This window comes from Lampetra planeri, chromosome 54 (assembly GCF_965212315.1).
Source record: "Lampetra planeri chromosome 54, kcLamPlan1.2.h2, whole genome shotgun sequence".
In the NCBI taxonomy this organism is placed as follows: Eukaryota; Metazoa; Chordata; class Hyperoartia; order Petromyzontiformes; family Petromyzontidae; genus Lampetra; species Lampetra planeri.
In genome coordinates, this window is record NC_136160.1 from 7316430 (window position 1) to 7336771 (window position 20342).

A 20342-nucleotide genomic window follows, 5' to 3' on the forward strand; every position below is an offset into this window, starting at 1 on the left:
ATTGTAGAAACCAAACGACATGTCTCGGACCGCATCCGTGAACATAAAGCAGACTTGAAACACGGTAGGACAAACACCTCAGCCATGGCAGATCACTGTTACATTTCAGTGGGCTCACATGATATTGACTTCTCCAAGACAGAGGTTCTCTGCAAGCCATCTGGATACCATGAGAGATTCGTTCATGAGGCGATTTACATATATAAACACAGAGACAATGTCAACCGAGAAGATGGATTCTGGCTTAGCAATCATTGGAAGGACATAAACCATTTCGGATCTTAACTGATTGTGTTCACGTTTACGGTGACTTTCAGACCACGTTCCACTCACTGGCATTGTATTCTCCACAGGGAATGGATTCTTTGCTCCGCTGCAAGTTTCCTCTCACTACTCTCCTATTCACATATTTCTTTGCTTCCTCTTAGGATCTTTCACACGACGGTCAATGGTACAGTGTATAATGACAAATAGTATAAAAGATTTATATGCTTAATACAATGTACAAAGTAATATATAGTATCGTATAGTGAATATATAGGAGTGTGATATACATTAGGGTGGGTAGAATAATACATAGTGTAATATTACAATGTATAAGGTGGTTTATAGCAATACAGTATGTAATTTAATGTTGGGTTTGTCTATGGCAGTCTATAGTACGGTGTAGACTCGTGTAATATAAGAGAATAAAGTTTAGATGGAAGCATATTATATTTTTTACGACGTAGAATTGTAATGTATTGCTTACTGTTAGTAACTCAGCTTATTGTAGAGTATATTTAGTATACTGATGATACTATGTAGTTTATACTTTAGTTGTTTACATGGTGGTTTTAGTTACTGCAGCTACATACTATTAACACTCCTTCCCTTTATTAATGCTACCCCTATCCCCTCCCTTTGATGCTGCTAATCCTGCATAATGCACGGGCATAAGTAGTACTAATCACATACCTGCATTTCCCATAAATATGCTAAATTCCTCTTGATATGCAAATTATTTTGTCAAGGCGCCCTTTTCCCCCCTTCCAACCCAGCTTAAATATATGCTGTAAGCATGGTGCTGTTTCATTCAGACGCTGTCGCCTCGACAGACCTGGTTTTCACCTGAGGACGGCTGCTTGCGTTGTGGCCGAAACGTCGTGATAATTATTTTATTATGTTTTATTTTTATTATTTTATTACTTCCCTTCTACGTGACTTTACCGAAAGAACCAAGAAGAAGGTGTGTGTGTGAGTCGATGTCTGTGTGTGAGTCGATGTGTGTGTAAGTTTATGTATGTGTGAAAGTCGATGTGTGTGCGTGGGTCCGTGTGCATGTGTCTTAGTCGATATGTGTGTGTAAGTCTATATGTGTGTGTGTAGGTCAAAGTGTGTGTGTGACTATGTATGTGTGTGTGGAAGTCGATGTGTGTGAGTCGATAAGTCAATGTGTCTGTGTGCATCTGTGTGTGTGTGTGCGTAAGTCGATGTCTGTGTGTGTGCGTCAATATGTGTGTGTGAGTCTGTGTGTGTGTGAGTCAATTGTGTGTTAGTCGATATGTCTGTGCGTAAGTCTATGTATGTATGTGTGTGTAAGTCCATGTGTGTGTGTAAGTCGCTGTGTGTGTGTAATTCGATCTGTGTGTGTGTGTAAGTGGATGTGTGTGCGTAAGTCGATGTGTGTGTGTGTAGGTCGATGTGTGTGTACGTAAGTCGATGTGTGTGTGTGTGTTAGTCAATGTGTGTGCGTGGTGTGTGTGTGTAGACAACTAATCATTTCAAATTAAGTTACTTAATTTTACATCTATAATGTGTGTGTGTGAGTCGATGTGCGTGTGTGAGTCGATGTGTGTTTGTGTGTAAGTCTGTGTGTGTCAGTCGATGTGTGTGTGTACGGCGATGTGTCTGTGTGTGTGAGTCTATGTGTGTGTGTGTGAGTGAGTCGATATGTGTGTGTAAGTCTACGTGTGTGTGTGTGTGTGTGTGTGAGTCGATGTGTGTGTGTGTAATGGTTCTATAGAGGCGCACACAGTGAACTTGGGAGGCAACACTATTTATTATTAACACAATAGGTAACTCTTAACATAGGGTGGTGACCACCGACCTATCCTCACTAACACACACCATAAGTCGCTCACACTGACTCTCTGATACGACTAGCGTGGCCAAGCCAGGAGGCTACTGGTTGACCACGCTGACTTGAGGCTTGACTCTTCTTCCTCACGAGGCATCTTCATGAGGCATCTTCATCCTGGACCCGAGCAGCCTCGAACCCGGTGCGGAGGCCACTTATACGCGCCTCGGCATGTCCGGGCCACACCCCGGCCACGCCCACCTTCAAGAACTCTCGAGAAGGTGACCACGTGGCCCCCAGGGTGCCCCCGGCCCCCACCTTGATCCAGTCACGTGTCCAGCCAGGTTCATCCAGAGTGCCACAGCCTCACACAATGCCCGCGGTACTGACCCACGGCCTCCAGACCCCTCGACCCGGCCGTGATGTTATTCCCGCATCCAGACGTGATGATGTCATGTGTGTGTGTGTGGACCCGTGTGGTAGTGATGCTCCCCGCGTAGTGACGTCACGCATGTGTGTGTAGGTCAACACGGTAGTGACGCTACAAATCACTACATGTGTAAGTCCATGTGTGTGTGTCTAAAGTCGATTTCTGTATGTGTGAGTCCATGTGTGTGTGTAAGTCGATGTGTTTCTATGTGTGTGGGTCGATGTCTGTGTGTAAGTCGATGTGTGTGTCTGTCTTTTTCGCCCTGGCAATGCCGGGTACTTCCCACTAGTATAATATATACAGTAGAACCTCTGGTCACGAACGCTTATGACCACGACCAAATCGGGTTCCGACCAAAAAATTCACAACATTTTTTTATCTGGTCACGAACGCAAACTCGGGTGGCGATCAAACACGGCCGCGGTCGATTTCCCCTTCCGCGCCATTTTTTTTTGTAAGCGCCAAAATTTCATGTTGTTTGTTTCAACAAACAACACAAAACTTAACAGTTATATATATTCAGAGCCGGCCCAGCCACTAAGCGACCCTTGCAATTGCAAAGGGCCCCGTGGCCAGCAGAGGGCCCCCTAGAGTCACTCCTAGCTTGTGGGTGAAAAAAATCATACATCAAAGGGGCCTCCAACCAAATTTTGCTTAGGGCCCCCAAAGGTCTAGGGCCGGTTCTGTATATATTACTTTTGTTATAAGCGCCAAATTTCCTGTTGTTTGTTTACAACAAACAACACAAAACGTAACAGTTATATATATAACTTTTGTTATATAAAATTCCTAGTAATATATTAATTTTGTGAGTGTAGTCATACCCTTCCCCTCCCCCCTCATTCAAGCCGTAATTTAGAGAGCGAAAGCGCTGAGTACGTAAATCGCTAACATAAGAACCCGTTAATCATTCATACGATGATGCGGTGAAGTAAACGTTCATACGATATTACGGTGAATGCTTCCAAAAACAATACTGTACCCAAATATTACTGTTAACTTACTTTCAATAGAAACATGAATTGCTCATACGAATATTCTCTTTCTCAGAATGGACCGACTGATGTAGCAGACGAAACAATCATCTTGTTGAACGATTCTAAACCTTGTAGCGGCAATGTTAGTTTTCTCTGTTGTTCAAGGTTTTCTTAGTGTTATTCAATGGTTTTACATTTAGTTTACTATTACACTGTGAATTCTATGGCATAATTAATATTTATATACAGTTCGTAGGAGTCTGGAACGGATTAATCGTATTTACATACAATCCAATGGAGAAATTAGGTTCGAGTCACGACCAAATCGGGTTGCGACCAAAGTTATGGAACGAATTATGGTCGTGACCAGAGGTTCTACTGTATGTTGAACTTCTTTAGCCCCGTACATAGCCCAACCATGCTAATTGGCGGTGCAGGAGAATGGAGACGGGGGAAGGAGACGGCAGGAAGGAGACGCGGAGAAGGAGATGGGAGGAAGGAGATTGGGGAGGGAGACGTGGGGGAAGGATATGGGGGAAAGGAGATGAGGGGGGAGGGAGATGGGGGGAGGGAGATGGGGGAAGACGGGGTGTGGGGAAAGAGGAAGACGGGAGGAGGGACACACTGATTTGAGTGGAGACACCGTGGCTTTTATTAATTCCCAAAATGTTCATTGGGGTGGGGAGTGGCAGCACTACGAATCCGGTTCCTTGAGTTTGATTTACTGCCGACATCAGTGGTGAGTGATACGTGAAATGGTTCAGGAGCTCCTTCCTTCACCAAATCGCACTCACCAGATTGGTGAAGTACGGTCAAACAACCCACCAACATTCACACGCCATTGAGAAAGCCTTCATTCAGCAGTAGTCGAGTTTAATTTGGTTGACCAGGAGAGAAATGGAGAGACCAGGATGAGTCTAAATCGCACGAGTGAGGACCTGGGGTTGTCACCACAACTGTTATTGTTTGCTGGCCCAAGTCTCCCTTGACAGAGATCTGCATGGCTCTCTGGCTTCTGACTTCCAACAAATCAAAACAAGTCTCGTGGATCAACACAGGGATGTACACATGCACGTGGTTACCCTTAGTGGTTTGTGCCTGGTTTACTTGCTAACATCTACGACTTTGTCAATGTACGCCAGATCTTTTGTGAATACATGCCGACTATCTGTTCCACAAAACGATGAAGGAAGTGCTTGCATCTAACTTGCACCGCTTGATGTTCGGCACGGTCATATCACACGGTAACACTTGTTTGTTATACAAACTCTGAGGCGCTTTGATGCCCGACGTTTCGCACCACGCACTGGGAGCTTATTCAGGGGTTGACTTTATACCAATGGGTGGACAGAGGCGGGCCTCCTGGCAATTGTGGCGGCGTCCCCGTAATGTAAACGTGGAAAGGAAAAAGTTGTGAATTATCAATATTTTGCGTGCGACGTGCAAAGCACACCTACATCCAAAGGAGGAGTCAACCGACTGGTTGACGGGCACGCTCTTCAACCCAAGGAGCGGTGACGTAGCCCAGCGTTCGCGCGTGTCGTTGCTTGTCGCAGGCTTTCGCGGTTTGAATCCGGCAGGATTTTGCTGGTTGATTCTGCGGTTGTGCGCGTGAAACGTAAAGTAACACACGCATGCCGTCCGTGAGACGACGCGTAGCAACATCGCCCCTCCCCCCCCTCAATGCCACCGCGAAACCGCTGCTGACTGTATGTATTTGTGAAACATTGCACCTTAGTGCCCACGCTATGAGAACAGCGTGATTACCAGATCTACTGATGGCTTGATGCTGTTAAGGTGCTGAGTGGTTCTCCTCTCGTCATGCAGAATCGCGCAAGGCACAGAAGGGTCGCGCCCATTTTGCCTGTCATGATGGCGGAGGAGTCTGGCATCGACCGAACTGCCGGTGAGTTCCCTGTCATACCGACAAGCCCGCTGCATGCCACATTTCCTTTGACGGTATCCGTCTGACCCCACTGGCGTGAGGTTCCTCGTAATAATATTAATAAGAAAACCCTCTGAGCAAGTTCTTATGAATCTGCTACGGAGTCCGCACTACTTGAGGGCATGTCAGCTGGACTGCGCCAAACTCGGTTAATGTATTCTGTTTCGATTTAAAGCTTTCGTGACTGCAGGGATTCATCTTCTTGGTTCTTTCGGTAAAGTCACGTAGAATGGAAATAATAAAGAACCAAGAATATGTATTCTGGTAACGAATGCGCCATCATTTATACCCCGGGCCGACTTATGGTTTAAGAAATTGACTTGAGTAGAACGTGGCCTGCGTGACGGTCAATGTCCCCCATCTACCCCGTTTGTGTTGCCCTTTGTAGCGGCCAGAACGGCAGACCGCCGCAGGCCCAGCGGCCGCGTGGGGATACCCAGCATGGTTGACCTTCCCCTGGCCACACGGCCCGTGAGCGGGGACCGGCATGGCGGTCTGCGGGAAGGTAGGGGCGGCATGAGACCGCTCATGGCACAGCACCCGGACCCTGAGGCCCGGTCCGGGCCGTGTAGGCAGGATGGTGGGCCACCCGGGGACGACGCTGGCTTGGTGCGCTGGCGCGGTCAGAACAGAAGGGCCCCCTACTCGAGAGGCGCCTGCGAACCGAGAGGTGGTGGTGGCCGGGGCAGGGGCAGAGGGTTGCGCGAAGCCGCCGGGGTCCAGGAGGGCCAGCCGCAACGTCTGGAGGGCCGAGCTGAGCTGGATCTTGTTAGGGGGCGGGCTGGCAGCCAGCCTAGGCGCGGAGGGTCGCGCATCCAGCGCGAAGAGAGCGACGGTAGGGGTCGGCGGAACAGCTTGTCCGTGCCGCGAGAGCCGCGGGCCGAGCCGAAGGAGGAGCGTCCCCTGAGCTTCACGGCCCTAGAGGCCTTTCTGGAGGTGGAGCCGTCGGAGATTGCCCTGCGCCTGAGCACGCCACGCTCGGGCCTGAGGCCACTGCTCATGTTGGAGGTCATCCGGAAGGATTTTCTGGAGCTGCTTATCAGGGTTGTCGGCAGGGCCAGCACGTCCAAAACCAAGCGATCGAGCCACCATTGCCTCGTGGGACTCGTGAAGGACTCCAAGTTCTTGAAGCTCGTGCTGCCCATTTTCATCACCTCCATGCCGGAGGAGAGCTCACGGGCGCGCACCACCCTCTACCCGGTGCTGGTCTCCTCCATGCTGGACATAGCCAGCGCGCTGCTCGCCGTCTTCCCCAACAGCTCCATCGCTGAGGCGTCGTTGCTGCTCACGCTGCTCAACGCCACCGTGACGGCGCTCTGCCACGGCGGCAATCGCTCCCTCGAGGATGCCGAGGGGAGGCTGCGGGACCTGCAGCAGCAAGTGCAGGCGCGGCAGGAGCGGCGACGCGAGGGCTTGGCCGTCGCGCATGGCCTGGACTCGCAACCGCCCGAGAACTTCCGTGAGCTGCCACTCTACCCGTCGTACGCCGACATCTGCCCCAACCGCAAGCCCTTCGTGCGGCCCAACATCGTGTGCGGGCGCTACCCGGACGCGGCCACCTACCTGGATGTGCAGTTCCGGCTGTTGCGTGAGGACTTCATGAGGCCGCTGCGTGAGGGCATCGCTGAGGTGCTGGACGCGACGGCCAAGGGCGGTGCACGTGCCCTCCACGGCCGCTTCAACGACGTGCGCGTGTACCCGGGTGCGAGCGTGGTGGCGCCCATCTGCACGCCACAGGGCCTGGTACACAGCGTGCGCTTTGACACGGCGGCGCTGCACAACGTGCGCTGGGAGAACTCAAAGCGGCTGCTGTTCGGCTCGCTTGTGTGCCTGTCGAGCGACGGCTTCGCTACCATGCTCTTTGGCACGGTGGCCGAGCGCTCCGCTGAGGAGCTGCGCAGGGGCTTCGTCTGCGTGGCGTTCGCACCCGAGAGCAGGGGGTTGCTGCGCACCATCGGGCCGCGCGAGTGCTTCCTCATGGCCGAGAGCACGTCGTACTTCGAGGCGTTCCGCTACGTCCTGGAGGGCCTCAAGGAGGTGGACGAGAACGAGCTGCCCTTCAGCCGCTACCTGGTGGACTGCGAGAAGGTGGTGGAGGCGCCCCAGTATCTTAGGGATCCGCTGCTGGCGCGGAGCCCCAGCTACGACTTCTCGTGCCTGCTGCTGGATCGCCATGCGACGGCCCAGGCGCAGGTCGTGGCCCCCGCTCTGCGGCCCAAGAGGTGGCCCACCAAGGAGGAAATGGGGCTCGATGAGTCTCAGATGGAGGCCCTGGTGGTCGCCGTGACCCAGGAGCTCTCCATCATCCAGGGACCGCCCGGCACTGGTACATGCGTGTGTGCTCATCGGCGTCGTTGTCATCATTGTGATCATTGTGAGGGTTGGGTCGGGGTCCACCAGATTCCGACAGGACCTCCAAACCACTCATAAAGCCATCCAACTCTTGGCGCATAGCCACTCCTCAGCCCAGTCAACTGAAAATGAAGAACCACCGACTCTTACAAGAGACACTTTGATATTTATCAGAGCACAAATAAACACAACACCAAAATAATCACTAAACAATCAACCTGCTAGCGACACCCTAAAGTCACCCAACCGCACAACATAATCTTGACTCATCATGAACCAATGCAGACTTGATACCTTGCGAAAAGGTATGTGCAGTAGATTTTGACAAAAATTTATAACTCATGGATTTTCCTGAAAGCCCAAATTAATCATCCCAAATCAGTTATACATTGTCATTCTTGGAAATGTTTATTACAAGTCACGTGTTTAAACCGAACAAATATGTCCCTACTGTACAGTAGTTGCATATCTTTACAACAGTGGGCGGGGTTTTATTTATTTTGATTGGCGTGGCTCTGCTGTCGTCCACTTTTCTGCTGGGCGGGGGCAGTAAAGTGTTATCACTGATCGTTGGGATTCGTTCTAAATCGAAAGAGTAACAATCAATCATCAGTTGTACTTCATTGAGTGATTTATCTGTTCATTTATTTCGTGAAATTTCATTTATACCCTGTATTAGTGGTTTTTGGCATAGAGATCTGCGGAAAATTAATTTATTTTTGGATTATCCTCGATTTTTATGTATCCGCTGCCGTCCTCCCCGCCATTAGCACGAATAATCGAGAGTCGTACTGTATTTGGTGTTTGAACAGAAAGGATTAGACGCATTGTTATTGTTTGATCATTTGATACTGCCAAAGAAGGTCCCATAGATATCATATTTGTTGTCATCGTCATAATTAAAACCATCATTTCAGGATCCTCACTATCAATGTCATGGTCCACTACACGAGACCTGCCGGGGAGTAGAGTGTGGGTAACTCCGACCACTTTCAAGACCTTTGCTTAGCGTGGAAGAGTAGGCCAAAATAGCATGTAGAGAGGCGCTGTACAGCTCCCTTGGGGGGAGGCCCTTCTGCAGTTGCAGGGCTGCATTAGGGATCTCTGAGTTAAATCAATGTTCATTTTGTGGACCTAATTTATTCATCCACCTCTCCGTTGCTGCGATGGTTGCAGGAAAGACCTACGTGGGCCTCAAGATTGCCGAGCTGCTGCTGAACAACAAGGCTGCGTGGAACCAAGTTGACCCGGGTCCCATCTTGGTCGTCTGCTACACCAACCACGCCCTGGACCAGTTCCTCGAAGGTGACATCTCTCTCGCGCGCGATCGTAACAGGACGAATGGAGCATCGACCGCCCGTTGCAACTTTTACCGCTGGATGAAGGCTTCTCCACGCCTCGTCAGGGGCCCCCCCTCCCAGAGGTTCCTGGGGTCCGGGGTCGAATGGTTCGTGGGAAGGCCCCCGTAAACGGAACAAACATTGCCATTGTGCGACCGGCTTGAGAATGAGGCCCATGGCGATTTGTAATTTTTGTCTATTCCCCGCTCTGAGCGACCTCGATGGGGGTTGTTTGATCGTGCGTGTGCATGTGTGTGTTTGGCGCAGCGGTTAGCGCACTGCACCACGACCCCTCCGACCCGAACCTGAGTTCGATTCACGCTCATGACTAACAGTGTGCTAGAGTAGTAACCAATTACCACGTTTAGTTAACGTGACAATTCCTTACTCATTGTCTGTGTCGGGTGGTGGCGGGTTTAACGACACATTCATATTTACGAGATCTAACTCCAAAAAAACCTTTATTATGAATAATGAGTAATATTGGTCACTTGTTTTTGTGCCCTGTCCCAGGAATCACAAAGATGTTGTCCACGGATGGCGTGGTGCGAGTGGGCGGCCGCTGCTCACGAGATTCCCTGGAGAGCTGCACGCTGAGGAAGCTGCGCGTGAAGCACCGCGACGACAACCCGGCGTACCTCCGCAGACTCTTCTACGAGGTCTCAGCTTCCCCTGGCGAGCCCCGAAGCCGACGGGAGTTCGCGATGGCCATGTCGGGGCGGGGGGTTGAGCCGGCGCCACCGTGGGGATTGGGGATTCGGACTCTGTGGCCCACTGGTCCACCCCTCGCCCTTTCTCAGGGAAATTGTGATGGCCACTGTAACTTAGGGCACCGTGGTGGCGAGATCTTACCTTCTAGATTTGAAGCTTTCGTGACTGCAAGGATTCATACTGTTAGGTTTTTTTTTACTTTACCGAAAAAACCTAACAGTATGAAATCTTAACTACTTCATCTGGTATACAGGAGGTCGTGGGTTCAATCCCGACCCTGACGCCTGCTGTATATTTGGAGTTTGCGGTGTCTTTATCCCCGTGGTCACGTGGATTTTTCTCCGAGTCCTCCGGTTTTTCCCTCCACATTTAGAATCGGCGTGCAAGTATTTGGCTGCTATAAATTTCCACATCATAAGCCTTTTTGTTGAACTTTCATTTGTGGCCAGGTCGCTTCTGAAGAAGAGCTGTATAGCTCAGTGGGCCTTACCTGGTAAAAAACATTGTTTTATAGTTTGATAGTAGCTCCTCGTGACGATCAGAATTGGAATCTTTATTTAGACGGGAGGAATCCAATGAGCTCGGAAGCTTTTTTTCTCACGATATGGGCGGGTCAATAGTGATCCGATGTGAACTGAACGGTGGTGTAAAGTGGTGTTGGCCAAATTGGAGGAAGACTTCCCAACACAAACTGGGAAGACTCGAACCCGAGCAAGAGATAACATCGGTATTCCCGCGTTATTCACGAACCTGCTGTCCGTGATTTCGGTTATCCGCGAATCGCATCTGGAACTCTACACAACGGCATCGAGGGAGAGAGAGAGAAAAAAAGCGACGAGAGATAAAGTGATGAGATAAAGTAATAGGATAAAGTGGTACAATAAAGTGATGAGAGAGAATGTGATGCGAGAAAGAGATGAGATAAAGTGCGAAAGATTATTTATGTATTTAGGAGTGGCCTGCGAGTCCCCGCTCTCCTTCGTGGCATCCCGCGGCCCAGCACTTGCCCCCAAAGTTTGCGTCGGCGGGATGAGAGCCGTTTCGTTTTTTGTTTCCGTGGGTTGCGTGGGCTTTCTTTTTCATCTTCCAATCGGGGAAGGGGGATGGGCGGTCTCGCCGGTCTTGGTGTGTGTGTGCCAGGCTAGGTGCATGCGGAGGGTGTGACCGCTCTGCCCGCCACCCCCCCATGCAGGTGAAGACCGAGATGGCCCAATGCCAGCAGATGCTGGAAAAAAAGACGGCGCAGCTGATGGCCACTCACTTGGGCATCCTCAGAGACTCGGTGCTGATGAGCCATGTCGACAGAGAGCACTGGGAGCAGCTGGAGCAGGTCGTGAAGGTGAGTTGTTGCTCGCGATTCGAGCGACTGTCCCTCTCATTGTGGCCTCGCTATCTCTCTTGCGATTGCGTCTGCACTTTGTTTACTCTCATGGCAGGCAATGTTAAGGACAAACTCCAAAGTACGTGTGTATACTTTTTGGTTCTTTCGGTAAAGTCACGTAGGTATAAAATAAATTAAATCACGACGTTACAGCAGCCCTTTTGCCCACTTCAGCAATTGTTTCTTGCTGTGGTTGTCCCACCTGATGACGGACGCTTGTGTTGTGCCCGAAACGTCGCGATATAATTTATTTTATTTTATACCTACGTCACTTTACCGAAAGAACCAAAGAGTATGGATCCCTGCAGTCAGGAAAACTTCAAATCTAGATTGTACATGTGTATGTTAAACTTCTTTCGCCAAAGCACGTAGCCAACCGTGCTAATCGGATGGTCAAGTGAAGTGAAGTCAATTTGATGGCGCTTTGAGTGGCACAGATCTACCACTCACAGCGCCATCATATTAATGTGTGTTCTATGCCAGTGCAAGGAAATGTGGTGTTGAGTTGTGACGTGAATGTAGCAATGGAGTTGAGTGTGCGGATTGCTTCGGGGAGATTGTTCCAGAGGTGTGGTGGTTGGTAGAGTGTTTAGGCTGAGGAATAAAGTGATTGGTTGTTTGGCTTGATCTGCATCACCTTTCTAATATAAGGTGGGGAGAATCCACCTCGAGTCTAATTCACTCTGCACGACAGCTCTAAATCTGGGGCAAAAAATGTCAGATCTGGCAACACCCAACGCTTTCGGGGTTGAGCATGGGTGCCTCGCCTGGTATGCAGAAGGTCGTGGGTTCCATCCAGACCCTGTCGCCTGCTCTATATTTGGAGTTTGCATGTTCACCCAGTGGTTGCCGTGGATTTTTCTGCGGGTCCTCCGGTTTTTTGCTCTACATTTAGAATCAACATCACGCATTCAGAGTATTTGGCCGCTATAAATTTCCACATGACGATAAGCCGCTTCGTTGAGCTATCGTTTGTGGCCAGGTCGCTTCTGAAAAAAGCTATATAGCTCAGTAGGCCTTCTTACTTTGTAAAAAAAAAACAGTCGAACAGTTTAGTTCTAGTCGTTTGAATCCACGCTGAAGACAAGACGCCTGTTTGCGCGCGAGCAGCAGTGCATGCAGCAGATGGTGATGGGAAGCAAGCGCGTGTCATACATCATGGAGTGGCTCGGCCTCGGATTCTCAGAGATCGGAGCTCAGCAACTCCCAGGCGTGCATGGAGGTGAGAGGCTACAAGGCAATGGGTTGTCACGTGGTCGTGACGGGCACTGCAAGATCCCACCGTGTCCATCCAGTGCTCGCCGAGCCCGCATTGTCTACCGGTTGCCAAACAAACACATTATCAGGTCGCGCTCATTACACACAAGGTGCTTGCCACAAATTAACCACAATAACTTGCTGATCTTGTCAAGGAGCATAAACCATCATTACGCAAACTCCGGTCATCCTCGCAGTGGTTTTTGGCGAGCCAAAGATGGTCACCGCATCGCACGCTTTCAGATGCACTCCTGTGGCTGTCTCAAACGCTCCTCGTTCCGATGTTAAGAAGCCACTGGAGCTCTGCACTTTTAAATAATGGAGATTGAAAACTCTTTTCTTTAAAACTGCTTTTTGTGTTAAGTTTGTTTTCCTTGCCCCGCACCTCCGATTTACACAGAGGTGCGGGCCCAGGCCTGTGGAGACCGGAGCGAGCATTGGTGGATCACACGCACGTGCATTTGTAAGAACTTTCTCCCTGCCCGCGAGGTCATCGTCTCCTGGCTTATGTGCCAGGGTACGGCGGCAATACAGCAAGTCGGTTGATTTCAATCCATACGCCGATCGGGTGTTCCGATTTCCTCCCACGTGAATAATCACTCATTGATGAAGTGAGCCCAATATCGCAACATAGGACGGCAGAGCTTGGGGAAGTTGTTGTTGGCGCCGATTTTTGGCTGCTGCCGTCCCACTTGTCTGTCTGTGGTTTCCCGTGTCTCTGAATCATTCTCTGTCTCTCTCGCTGAGACCGACAAGCAACTACGCGCGTTACAAATTCCTAACGACAACGATGACAAACGGCGACCTGACCTGTATCGGCACGACCTCGCCATGCACGCGCTGCGTCCAAGCAGGGGCACAGCCAGGACAAGATGAGGAGGAGCTGGAGGATTTGCTGGAGGAGCTGGAGGAGGAGCTGGAGGAGGAGCTGGAGGAGGAGCTGGTGGGGAACCGCATGATAGAGGAGGACCGCACACAGCACGAGAAGATTGCGGAGCAGCGCCGCGCCATGAACGAGCTCCACCGACAGTTCGTCGCCTTCAGCGTCGAGGACCGTGCGGCTGGAGAGGAGGGGGAGGGGGAGGAGGAGGGGGGCAGGTGGCAGGTGAGGGTTCCTGCCGCTCCGCACTGCCGCCACCTTAGTTTGTCAGCTCCCGCGGCTCTGTTTTGTTTCTGCAGCTCGTCCGTCTAAACTAAAACTCTTAAACTACCTTTTGTTTAAATATTGACTTAAAGCTTTAGTGACTGGAGGAATTAATATTCTTTGGGTCACGTACGTGACCGAATGACCCAAAGAATACCTTTTGTTTCACCAGGTAAGGCCCCACTGAACTATGTTGCTCTTTTTCAGAAGCGACTTGGCTCTCGCAAATGATAGCCCAATGGAGTTGCTTGTCACCGTGCAGAAATTTGCAGCAGCTAAATACTCTTGACGCACGTTGATTCTAAATGTCGAGGAAAAAACTAGAGGACCCGTAGAAAAATCCACGTGACCACCATGGAAATATACAGGCATCATGGTTGAGATCGAACCCACGACCGCCTGTATATCAGGCGAGGTAGTTCACATCGCGCCATTGCGGTGCCCCAGGTGTCCACACCTGCCTCTTATTCTGTCTGTACTGAACGTCACCATACGAGGAAGAATCCCTTTTGATTTCTCGCAGAGCGGTGCGACCCTTCTCGTTAAAGAACGACGCATGGAAGTGGCCATCACGGAGCTACATCTGAGGTCCCTTACTCCAATGATCTCTTGTCCGCACACAGTAGAGGGTGACACTTGCTCAGCACATGAGAGGGAGGTTCCTCGCATGACAGACAATTCCATATTTGAATTCTCAGAGTTAATAATATAATTAATAAGAATTAGCCGTAACCAAATTCTTTAGTGCAGTCATTTGTGACAGGGCTGAGACCAGGAACTCGCTCCACTTGTAAGTGTGTTGAACTTCTTTCACGCCATACGTGGCTAACCGCGGTAATTGGAGGTACGGGAGGACAACAAACTGAACACACAAAAAGCAGTTGATTTTATCTCCTGGTTATATAAAGGATACGGACACAGGGCTGGGTTTAAACACAAGCAGCTGCCTGGATTCGAACCCAGCAGACTCGTTGGTGCTGGCTCGGCACTCTGACTGCTAAGCCGCCCGGTCACTTCAAAGCGATTCTCATCCAGCGATCGGAAGGGATGAATGGGCCAAGTCTGGGCTGTGATGGCTACGCTGTACGTGTCTGCTGTGAACCAACACTGTAGAGGCAGTGAGGGTTGGTGGATCACAGCACATGCTGGGAGTGTAGAGTTGCCATGCCCTGGCTCGCCAGGAGAAGGCGGTGCAGCAAGTTAACTAATCGGGGGATAGAGCGTTGCCCCTCCCCCCCTCGCGCAACGCGTGGGTTTTCTCCGGTTTCCTAACAAACACAACCTCGTTAATAATCGGCTGAAAACATCCTAAAATAATAACCCCCAAAGTAGTGGCGGCGGCAGGACCCTTCTGAGGAGGGGTCCGCGACTCGGCGTGGCCCTCTCCGGATAAATCAGTGGTAACAAAAAAAATATAAATTCGACTTTTGACCCGAGACGTCGAGCCTGCAGCCTTCTGGCGGAGAGCCGAGCGCTCAAACGGAGGAACTCGTGATGGAGCAACCGGCGTCGCGTTCCTCCCCTGTGGTGTGCAGAGCACCATGAGCAAGCGGAACATGAAGAGGATGGTGACGAGCGAGCTGAAAAAGACGGCCTTCACGTCTGACGAGGAGGAGAAACAAGTCCAGAACGTCTGGCACCTGGCCATGGCAGAGCGGTGGCGTTTGTACCGGTACGAGACTGCCGGTGCTGTCTCCTTCGTTAAAACCATTTTTTCTTTCTTTAATCGTCTAAAAATTGGGAACACAACTCAAATGCGAAGGCACGATAAAGTGTCAGCTGCTTATTGATTTCACGGTGGCTCGCACACCATGTCAGACGTTCTGGCAGTGGTGGACCGTTGATCCAGCTTTGGGGAGCTGCAAACTCCACCTCGTCTCAGCCAATTGACGCATACAGGCGGATTGGCTGACACGCCCATATATGGACATGCCTATGATGAAGAGCTTCATAGCTCATCCGGATTCCTGATTGTGGATTCTGTGAGAAACTGGAATGCGACGAGGACGATTGCTGCGACCTCGCCGCCGCTTCTCGCGAGACCCGACCTGGTGGGAGCCCAGCACCGCCGCTTGTGAATCCCTCAGCGCGCGTTATCCAAGACCGGAAAACCAACAGTCTCTCAAGGCTATATGGAGGATCTTTGTCTTTGTATGTGTGTGTGTGCGCATGCCGTGCCGTGCAGGCTGTGGGTGACCAGGTACCAGACGAGCATCCGGGACACGATCGCGGACGAGGAGGACCGGTACCAGAGGCTGGCGGACCAACTGTCAGAGGTGCGGGACGAAGAGGACCACGGCATCCTGAAGGAGGCAACTGTCATCGGCATGACCACGACAGGCAAGGCCCCTCCGCACAACCGCATTCGCAAACTGTGATTCGCAACTTTCATCTTTATTCGTGTTTATGATCTCGTCAAGGAGCATAAACCATCGCGCAAACTCCGGTCATCTTCGCAGCGGCTTTTGGCTGGCCCTTCCGATATTCGGAAGCCACTGGAGCTATGCACTTTTAAATTATCTAGATTGAAAATTCATTTCTTTAAAACTGCTTTTTGTACACTATAGGAACCTCATTTGCCAGTAAAAATATGATAATTGGTTTTTTACCCTTCTATCTGGCAACAAAACTGACACCTTTTTACAAGGAGTCATGTTTGTATAGACCGCAATACCTGCAGTCATAATACAAACAAAAGACATAACTCTTGTTTGTGTAATAACAGCCATAGAGGGTTCACGTGGGGATTGGCTTGCCGGTCCTGCTTGTAGCCAATAAGGGTTGAGATAGGGACCATGGCCCATGCGTCATCACGACAGGTCATCAGGAGTGATTGGCCTAGCCATTCGGGGCCCCAGCTAATGGGGAGCCGGATGAGGGGCGTGGTCCCGGGATTGACAGGGAACCATCGAGAATGGTCGAAGCTGTCCATGAACGATTGGCTGGGGGAACCACGTGATGAAGGTATTAAGAGCGAGTGGAGGAGAACGATCGAGAGCAGACTGAAACTGACAAGAGCAGGGTCACGCGCGGACGGGGGCTGGGGTTGCCACGTGCGCGGTGGGGACTTAGTGCGTGGTCTGTCCTCTCTCCGTTGTCTGCCAGCAACGGAGAGTGAGTGAGCAAAGTGTATTGTGGAGTGGAAATAAAAGGACCGATTCCGAAGCCATCTCCTGAAGGATTATTACATTTGTATTATGACTGCAGGTATTGCGGTCTATACAAACATGACTCCTTGTAAAAAGGTGTCAGTTTTGTTGCCAGATAGAAGGGTAAAAAACCAATTATCGACTGCTTTTTGTGTTTGGTTTCTTGTCCTTGCCCCATACCTCTGATTAGCATGGTTGGCTACGTACGGTGCGAAAGAAGTTCAACAGACATACATGTATCGAAAGTTCAAGTTTAATGTTCAATTTTATTGTCACAGAACGCTTCACATAGATGGACGTATATCACATGACAGCAATCCCTCACCAATCACAGGGGGCTAGGTTCCTGGAAAATGCCGCGGTAGGCAAGTCAGCGATTGGTAAAGTAGAGGGCCTGTGGGAAATAGTGGATTAGGGGAACCACGGCCAAGGTCAGACTCGTCATAGCTTAACTAAGTTCCCTGTTTATTAACTAAACACTGAATAAAATTCAGTACAATAACATAAATAAACACGTTAACTTTACGTACCTTTACTATTAACGATGATGATGAAGATGACAATGAGATGATGGGGGAAGGGGGCTGTTTAGAAAGAGTAGAGGCTCAGCCCACGTGACACTCTCACCTTCACCACTCGCTGCACACTTCAGGTCCATGATTAAGGGCAAAATTAATCCTTTCCTGGAATCGGAAGAAAATTAAACTAACCTTATCGGTACAGTACTTCTTTGACGACGTCACACAATACAATGATGTCATGCTGGGATGCAATGATGTAATATACACGTCATGTGACTTCCTTAACACCGTGCTTACCTGTGGAAACTCAAATTTCCAGGCCGCAATTGGTACATGAAACTGCGGTTGGCGATGAATTCCTGTACATCAATAAGAATTTAAATTATGCATCGCAATAAAAGTTACATGACGATAAGCCACTTCGTTGAGCTATCATTTGTGATAAACAGGTTGCTTCTAAAAAGCTATATAGCTCAGCGGGCCTTACCTGCTTAAAGAAAAAATTGTTTATATTTGGCCACGGTGCGCTGTGATGCTACGCGAAATGGCGCAAGCACGCTGGCGACCTCCGGCGACATCCGGTGACCTCCGGCGCGTCGTCCGTGTCCCCCCCCAGGGGCCGCCAAGTTCCGGGGAATCCTGCAGAAGGTGCGGCCCAAGATCGTCATCGTGGAGGAAGCGGCCGAGGTCCTGGAAGCTCACATCATCACCACGCTGAGTAGCGCCTGCAAGCATCTCATCCTCATTGGGGATCATCAGCAGGTTTGTTGGCCACAAACACAAAGGAGACATCACAGCGATACACTCCGCTGCTCCTGAAGCGGTTATCTGGCTTGACCACCTGAATGTGAAATTGTAGTCGTTGCTCTGCATCTACATCAGCCGTATGGAAGAAGGAGGAGCAGGTTTGTTCGGAGCCTCCGTCTGTCCAACCAACTCCTGTATGTGGCCAGTTACCGTTGTCATCATTGTCATCTTCGTCATCGTCGCACGTCATCGCGGTTTTATCTTCGTCGTTTGATCACTATAATCACCATATTCGAGATCAATGTCATCACCATTATAGATCGAGCTTCACTATCATCGTCGTCGTCGTCACAGTAACCACTGTCCCTGTCTCTGGCTGTTGTTTTATTACACACCCTTGCGTTTGCCAGTGCTTTTGACCGATGCATACTGAACGCGTACATCATCAAGCGTATCCATCGTCACCCCACCGTTATCTCATCGTCAGCATCACCACCATTTTCACCATCGGCATTGCATTGCCAGGGGCGGTGCGGCTGTTGACTGGGTGGATTATCTGGGGTACACATTAAATGTGCTTGCGAAAACACAATTGTGTTCACACGTGCATTGATTCCACGTGAGGCACGTGTGCATGTGTGAATGTGTGTGTATATCGCGAGCGTGTGTGTGTATTGCGTATGTGTGTGCGTTTGTGTATCGTGTGCATGCATACATCGTGTGCGTGTGTATATTGCGCGTGTGCGAATATTGTGTTGCGCGCATGAGCCCGAGCGTGTATGTTGCGTGCATCGCGAGCGTTGCGTTGCTTCCCCCGCGTGTATTTGTGATGCCTGTTGTCCGGCCCCACCGGTAGCTGCGGCCGAGCGCCAGCGTGTACGAGCTTGCCAAGCACTACAACCTGGAGGTGTCGCTCTTCGAGCGCCTCGTCAAGAACAGCGTCCCCTTCGCCCGGCTTAGCATCCAAGTGAGCGCTGCGCCACACCCGGCCGCCGCACGCCGTTACGGCACTCTGAACTAAGACTAAACTAATTTTATTGTGCCAGGTCAGGCCCACTGAGCTGTATAGCTCTTTTTCAGAAGCGGCCCGGCTGTCACAAATGATGGCTTATCATGTGGAAATTTATAGCAGCCAGATAATGTGAAAGCCCGTTGCTTCTAAATGTGGAGTGAAAAACTGGAGGACCCAGAGAAAAAATACATGCCACCCACGGTGAGAGAGCCACACAAACTCCAAATATACAGTAGGCATCCGGGTCGGAATCGAACCCACGAACTCCTGCATACCAGGTGAGGCAGATAACATCTCGCCACTGTGAGAGCCACTCGCCTTCGTTGCCGCCTCCTTCACACGCTGGATTTGGAATCCAGAGGTCACCGGCGTGGCAATTGAAACAATGGCGCCAGTTCCGTAAATCCACCGCACCACGCACCAACCACCACCTCTGTCCACCGAGTTGAAGGAATTACCTCTCTGGCCTCTCTATGTGCTGGGCTATGGCCTGAAACGTCCCCATTTATATACTTTTATTTGTTAGGCCACAAACTGCGTTATTGACGAACGTGGCGAGGTTTGTTTTGTCAGATGGGGGCGTCGCAGTTAGTCAATCGGCAGGTTTCCTATCATGGTGGGGTAAAATGTGGGTACTCCCACCTCTTCCAAGACATCTGGGCAGTTTGTTAGAGTAGACCAAGATATCCTCTAGAGCTCCCTCCAGTGGAAGTGCTTCTGCCAGCAGTGGTGTGAGTGGGCAATTGCAGAGCTGCGCCCTTAACTCTTGCCTTCAACGTTTTCAGGGTTAGCACAGTGGGATATTATCACCCAGTAATCGTACAACGTTGGGGTGTGGTTTGGGGCGCGTGGTAGTTGAAAGCAATGTCGGACCAACATTACCACAACGTTGGCCCAACATTACCCCAATGTCGGCTCTACATTTCAGACGCGAGTGAGATTCAACCGAGAGAAAAGTGTCCTTGGCAAGGGATAGCTGTGCGTAACGAGACTCTGTATTTTCTGCACGCTCACGTACGCGCGCACACGCAGCACCGCATGCGGCCGGAGATCGCGAAGCTGCTGGTGCCGCACATTTACGATCGTCTGGAGAACCACCCGTCCGTCCTGGAGTACGAGAACGTGAAGGTGAGGGCCGTGCGCTGGGGGGAGAGACGCCCCAGGGCCCGCGCTCGAATCCGGAATGTAGATGAAGAGTCGATGAACAACAACGCGAGCTGGAATCTCCACCGTTGTTATAGAGGGGGTCGTCGCGGAGGAAGGAGCCGTGGTTGCGCTTTGCGAGCTCCACCGAACGTCTTGCGCCTCGAATCCACT

The 20342-nt window shown here is 50.6% G+C and overlaps 1 protein-coding gene across 3 annotated transcripts in view; it reads left to right on the forward strand.

Annotated features, from left to right (window-relative positions):
• Window positions 1-20342, forward strand: part of LOC144735249 (NFX1-type zinc finger-containing protein 1-like) — a 41605-nt gene that overhangs the window by 13643 nt on the left and 7620 nt on the right. For 2 of the 3 annotated variants that reach the window (XM_078617748.1, XM_078617747.1), the window contains exons 2-13: window positions 5294-5372; window positions 5800-7737; window positions 8940-9068; window positions 9617-9762; window positions 11007-11153; window positions 12306-12417; window positions 13304-13557; window positions 15132-15268; window positions 15782-15936; window positions 17883-18028; window positions 18870-18980; window positions 20058-20153. In XM_078617748.1, coding sequence (XP_078473874.1) covers window positions 5336-5372; window positions 5800-7737; window positions 8940-9068; window positions 9617-9762; window positions 11007-11153; window positions 12306-12417; window positions 13304-13557; window positions 15132-15268; window positions 15782-15936; window positions 17883-18028; window positions 18870-18980; window positions 20058-20153 — 3408 coding nt within the window. In that variant the 5' untranslated portion in view covers window positions 5294-5335. The remainder of the gene's footprint in view (window positions 1-5293; window positions 5373-5799; window positions 7738-8939; window positions 9069-9616; window positions 9763-11006; window positions 11154-12305; window positions 12418-13303; window positions 13558-15131; window positions 15269-15781; window positions 15937-17882; window positions 18029-18869; window positions 18981-20057; window positions 20154-20342) is intronic. The other variant, XM_078617749.1, reaches the window with a different exon arrangement.